The following is a 1753-nucleotide window of genomic DNA, read 5'->3' as shown; positions in this document are numbered from 1 at the left end:
ATCCCCAAACATTCACCCTCCCCTCTCAATTATCCCCACATTCACCCTCCTCCTCTCAATTATCCCCAGACATTCACCCTCCCCCTCTCAATTATCCCCAGACATTCACCCTCCTCCTCTCAATTATCCCCAGACATTCACCCTCCCCCTCTCAATTATCCCCAGACATTCACCCTCCCCCTCTCAAAAGATTACCTTTCGTGCAAGCCGATCCTACTGCATTCACCTCCGGACAATCACACCCATGGTTTTAGTTTTTTGAGATTATTATGTGGTATTTAATTCTTACAAAAAATATATTTAGAAGGTCTTTTCTGGAACTCGTTACTTTGGTAATGTACGTGTGTTACTTTAGGTAGTAGGTATTACTATATTGGTTTGAGCAAAAATACGATGCGATCAAACAACTCTTAATTTGCGTAAAGAATAGTGTCACTAAATATATTCACCCAATATTCACCTCTCTTTTGTACCTGCCTGCTTACTGTCCAAAGCATTGAGTAACACTTTCTACTTGTGCTGTGTCACACATATCCTCCTGCACGCAAACGCACGCAAGCACAAACGCATGCACGCAAGCATGTACAAACACACAATTGCTTATAGGCATATGTAGTAATTCTAATTAAATGCATTATTTCCCATTTTCATTAGATACTGGTCAGATTTCTCAAGGGAAAGAACCCTCGACTCTATAGCTATCAAGGATCTTTGCCGAAGCTTCCACTCCCGAAACTCCGTGATACACTAAAAAGGGTGAGTTAGAAAATGATTGCACTGTCTTATTTGCTGTTTATTTAGTTTAATTTCAATTTGCACACCATTTAGGCACAGGGACAGTTTTAAAAGAAGCCTTTTCATGCCTGAATTCGTAATGTATAGTCTCTTTGACATGAATGTTTTTGCCTTCCCATTTTGTATTGTTTTTATATATTATTGGCTTTGATGTTATTTTATAGTACCTTATATCAGTTCGCCCGCTACTGAATGATGAGGATTACAAGAATCTGGAGCAACTGGCAATGGATTTTGAGAAAGGCATTGGGAAAAGGTTTCAGCGTTATCTGTGGCTCAAGTCCTGGTGGGCAACGAATTATGTATGTACAGATAGTGTTAAGTATGTTGCGGTTTCAACATTCTTATTAGGTTTTATTCACAATTAGAACATCAATATTGACAATAGTGAGAAAAACCGTGTTATGGGGACAAAATTTGTAACAAACATGTTATAAAATTTTTACTATAATTTTGTCTGAATCATTGCAAAACTTAGATGATGGAGTAGATCAAATTTCAAACGAATATCAGCTTGAAGTTTGCACCAAGAAACTTCAAACCATGGCTGCTACCAAGGATTCTGAACAGCTCAATTCCAGTGACATGGAGTGGCTCTGACCTGAGTGGACAAATTCAAGTATCTTGTCTATGTCGTTGACCTGTAATCATATTGCAGTCCTGAAGTCAGAGTGTGGCTTGGTGTAGCTAGAACGGCCTTGCAGTCACTAATGTCTCGGTAGAAAGACCGCGCTATCAATAAAAGCAGGAAGCTTAGACTGATAAAGACTTTAGTATGTCCTGTTTTCATATTCGAATGTGAGGCTTGAACTGCGAAAGCAGATGACATTGAGAAGTTGCATGCTTTTGAAATGTTTTGTTACCAGCGTAAACTGGGGATCACAGATGATACCAGCACCATTCTCTTCCAACTCATTCTCTACCGCTGCTCCTCTTCCCCTCTATTGTGGCCCCACAG

General features: G+C 39.7%; 1 protein-coding gene across 2 annotated transcripts in view; it reads left to right on the top strand.

Moving 5' to 3' along the window:
- Window positions 1–1753, top strand: part of LOC106806370 (carnitine O-palmitoyltransferase 1, liver isoform-like) — a 26273-nt gene that overhangs the window by 2942 nt on the left and 21578 nt on the right. For both annotated transcript variants that reach the window (XM_014808290.1, XM_014808288.1), the window contains exons 4-5: window positions 655–756; window positions 960–1097. In XM_014808290.1, coding sequence (XP_014663776.1) covers window positions 655–756; window positions 960–1097 — 240 coding nt within the window. The remainder of the gene's footprint in view (window positions 1–654; window positions 757–959; window positions 1098–1753) is intronic.

The sequence above is a fragment of the Priapulus caudatus genome, unplaced genomic scaffold, assembly GCF_000485595.1.
Source record: "Priapulus caudatus unplaced genomic scaffold, Priapulus_caudatus-5.0.1 Scaffold156, whole genome shotgun sequence".
NCBI lineage: Eukaryota > Metazoa > Priapulida > Priapulimorpha > Priapulimorphida > Priapulidae > Priapulus > Priapulus caudatus.
Note: the sequence above shows the minus strand (reverse complement) of the source record. Positions and strands in the feature narration are given on the sequence as shown.